Source organism: Helianthus annuus, chromosome 9 (assembly GCF_002127325.2).
Source record: "Helianthus annuus cultivar XRQ/B chromosome 9, HanXRQr2.0-SUNRISE, whole genome shotgun sequence".
In the NCBI taxonomy this organism is placed as follows: Eukaryota; Viridiplantae; Streptophyta; class Magnoliopsida; order Asterales; family Asteraceae; genus Helianthus; species Helianthus annuus.
Genome location: NC_035441.2, coordinates 110,636,950 through 110,640,422, shown reverse-complemented (window position 1 = coordinate 110,640,422; position 3,473 = coordinate 110,636,950). Strand labels below are relative to the sequence as shown.

The following is a 3,473-nucleotide window of genomic DNA, read 5'->3' as shown; positions in this document are numbered from 1 at the left end:
CGGGTAGGTGTTGACTCGTATGAGTCGGGTGTGATGGGTCGGGTATGGTGTTGAGTAGTCCGACTCCTATCACAGTGGAACAAATTAAATCGCAAACTAACGTTGGACCGTGACAAGGGTGAATGCAAATGACCAAAGATTCAAGCCACAAAGACCCACGGTTGGTACACATTTTTCGACCACGGATCGTCTATATCATAAATAAATATTGTTAAATAATACAATAAAGCCAAATTCAGGGATGAGGTGATGAAAATCAAGATCAGATGACAAGATATGGTAATAAAAAAATAAAAAATTCGGTGACACAACAACCCGTTGCCAATGTGAAAATTAAAACAGTACTCTCCTACCCATATAGCCATGGTCCAAAGGTGGTTGTAATAAATCCAAAACAAAGCTCGTTAGCCACTGGCCATACTGATGGGAAATTGGTAAAATCACATGGGTTAATTAAGTGCTGCATGTTTACGTACGTTGCCAATATAACTCATGCCCATCCACATAATCCACCAAAAAATTAACACACACACATACACCAAATGGGCACTATTGTTTTGTACCCTGCACCAGCCATGGGCCACCTCGTTTCAATGGTGGAGCTTGGAAAATTCATCATCAAACACCATCCTTCCTACTCTATAATCGTCCTTACCCTCACCAACTCATTCAACACCGGCTCTATCACCTCATATGTCCGTCACATCTCCGCCACCATCCCCGCCATCGCATTCCACCACCTCCCCGACATCCCTCTCGACCTCGAAACATATCCCTCCACGGATTCGGTACTCTTTGATCTTATAAACCGTAGTGTTCACAACGTTGCGGATGCCCTTCGGTCCATTTCCCCTACCGCGTTAATTATCGATCTCTTTTGTACCTCCGCTATGGCTGCGGCTGCAATCCTCAACATTCCTGTTTACTACTTCATTACTTCCGGGGCGTGTTGCGTGGTGGAACTTCTTTATTTCCTCACGCTTGATCGGAATTACCCCGGAAGTTTTAAAGATATGAATAGACTTGTCTATTCACCGGGGCTGCCACCGATACCATCATCTGACATGCCAGCTGCGGTTCTAGATAGAAGCTCCACGGATTATGCGGGTTTTCTTGAACTCTCGTACCACATGCCGAAATCGGCTGGGATTATTGTTAACACGTTTGATTCGCTGGAACCGAAACCACTTAAAGCGATTCGCGACGGATTATGTGTCCCAGGTCAGCCTACACCACCGGTTTACTGCGTTGGGCCGCTGCTTGCGGATGGAAGTGAGGGTTTATTGCATGAATGTTTGAAGTGGCTCGATGGTCAACCTAAAGAGAGTGTTGTTTACTTGTGTTTTGGGAGTGAGGGTTTCTTTTCGAGTGATCAGTTGAAAGAGATTGCTAAAGGGTTGGAGATGAGTGGACATAGGTTTTTGTGGGTGATACGGAGCCCACCAATGGTCAACAATGATGATTTGAGTGTATTGTTGCCAGATGGGTTTTTGGAACGTACTAAAGATAGGGGTCTTGTGGTGAAGAAATGGGCCCCGCAAGTGAAAGTGTTGAGTCACGAGTCGGTAGGTGGGTTTGTGACACATTGTGGGTGGAACTCCGTGTTGGAGGCCACACGTGCGGGTGTGCCCATGGCGGCGTGGCCGTTGTATGCGGAACAAAAATTAAATAAGATTGTGATGGTTGAGGAAATGAAAATGGCTCTATCGATGAACGAGTCTGAGGACGGGAAAGTGGCAGCCGCAGAGGTGGAGAAGCTGGTTAGGCGGTTGATGGATTCGGAGGAAGGGAAGGTCGTTAGGGAGGTGGTGAAGGCTAGGAAGGTGGACGCGGTGAGGGCAATGCACGACAACGGGTCTTCTCTTATGGCATTGGCGAAGTTGGTTGAGTCATGGCAACCGACGAGGACTCTATCGTTATCGTGACTGCTTAATGTGTTAGACGTGCTCGTGGTCATCGAGTTGATTTTCTCTATCTCAATTGGATCATGAAAATAATTGTTCTAAATCTTGAAAATAATTACTATATGTTAAAAACAAAAGGGAATGAACAGTAAACCTACTCAGGATATATTTTCCACCTTTTCACACCTCTTTTAACACGTGGTTATACATCTTCCCCTCCACCGCTCCAAGTTATACTAAGAAAAATTTTTAGCTACTATCTCAATTGATCATGAAAATAATTGTACTAAATCTTGAAAATAATTATACTAAGAATAATTTTTAGCTACAATAGATATTCACTTTTGTATTGTTTAAATAATATTATATTTTAGTTATTTACATGTTAATTCCATCCCACCACTCGGAAATCTTATTTCTCCTTCACTAAGGTGGGCTATAGGGTGTGGGGGCATGGGTTAGATTATCAATGTCACATAGGACCATCAATAGATTGCTACATCAACCCCTTGTCTCATCTACCATGGTTGGCATGAATTAAACCATGGCAACCATGGACCTCCTTTCCTTGTTCAATATTTTCTTTTCCTTTTCATAAAAATAAATTAAAATAAGATAATAGTGATTGGGTCATGACTACACCCTTAGGGTAATAGTTTTGGATGATAGATTAGAAGTGGGTGACATGGCACTGACATGGAAGGTTATGGTGACCATGAGGGTCATGACTCCCTATAGCCTAATAACTATAATATAAGGATATGGTTTGGTTCAATTAGCAAAACCATTAGATTTTAGATGTTGCTCCCTTTCATGTCAAGGGTTCGAGTCCCGCCAAAAAGGGGATTTTGTGTTTTTTAAGCCATTAAAAAAACTAGTATTATAACTTGCTGGCGATGCGCCATGGGGTCATTGCAAACATGGAATAGATAAGTACATGTAATGTGATGCATTACACATACAAAAACGTGCATTTTAACGTATTCGATATAACTCAACATAACCAATATAAGCATTGTGGTTGGATTAAAACTTAAAGTAATCGAATTTATACCATACAATCTTAAAATATTATATATGACCCGACTCAAACATAGAAAACATGTAAAAAACATAAAATGTGCGTAAAGGAAAACTGACATTTGTAATTAAAAGAGATTAATAGGAGTTGTTATAAAAGGAAAAAAAACCACAAAATGACAAAATAAAACAAATTTGGCAAAGAGTGTTTTGTATAGTGAAAGGACCATAGTCATAGTCACAAGGTGAATATATAAATAATATTAATTTTACCTAGTGGTGCATTATAACGGGGTCGAGACGTAGAGCAACTTTAATTTAAACGGTTGAATAAAAGCCTATTATATTTGACCACACTCGGTTCGGAGCAAAATTTACGTCGAAATGTAGAACAACTGAAAACGTACATGAAGTATGCACAAATACGTATTATATTTGACCTGACACATTTCAAAAAAAAAAAATAAAAAAGATTGCGTCGAAATGAAGAACAACTCAAATTTATACCCACACACACATAAAATTAGTTTTTATAGTAATACCCGCACG

At 40.5% G+C, this 3,473-nt stretch overlaps 1 protein-coding gene across 1 annotated transcript; it reads left to right on the top strand.

Moving 5' to 3' along the window:
- The first annotated feature begins 252 nt into the window (after nucleotides 1-252).
- LOC110903935 (UDP-glycosyltransferase 88B1) lies at nucleotides 253-2,055 on the top strand. Its single transcript, XM_022149735.2, has one exon. It carries the CDS (start codon nucleotides 543-545, stop codon nucleotides 1,923-1,925), a length of 1,383 nt encoding a protein of 460 aa, XP_022005427.1. The 5' UTR covers nucleotides 253-542; the 3' UTR covers nucleotides 1,926-2,055.
- The last annotated feature ends 1,418 nt before the right edge of the window (nucleotides 2,056-3,473 follow it).

Bases quoted from the DNA above. Each gene is read 5' to 3' on its own strand.
- LOC110903935 (XM_022149735.2), top strand. From the start codon at position 543: ATGGGCACTATTGTTTTGTACCCTGCACCAGCCATGGGCCACCTCGTT.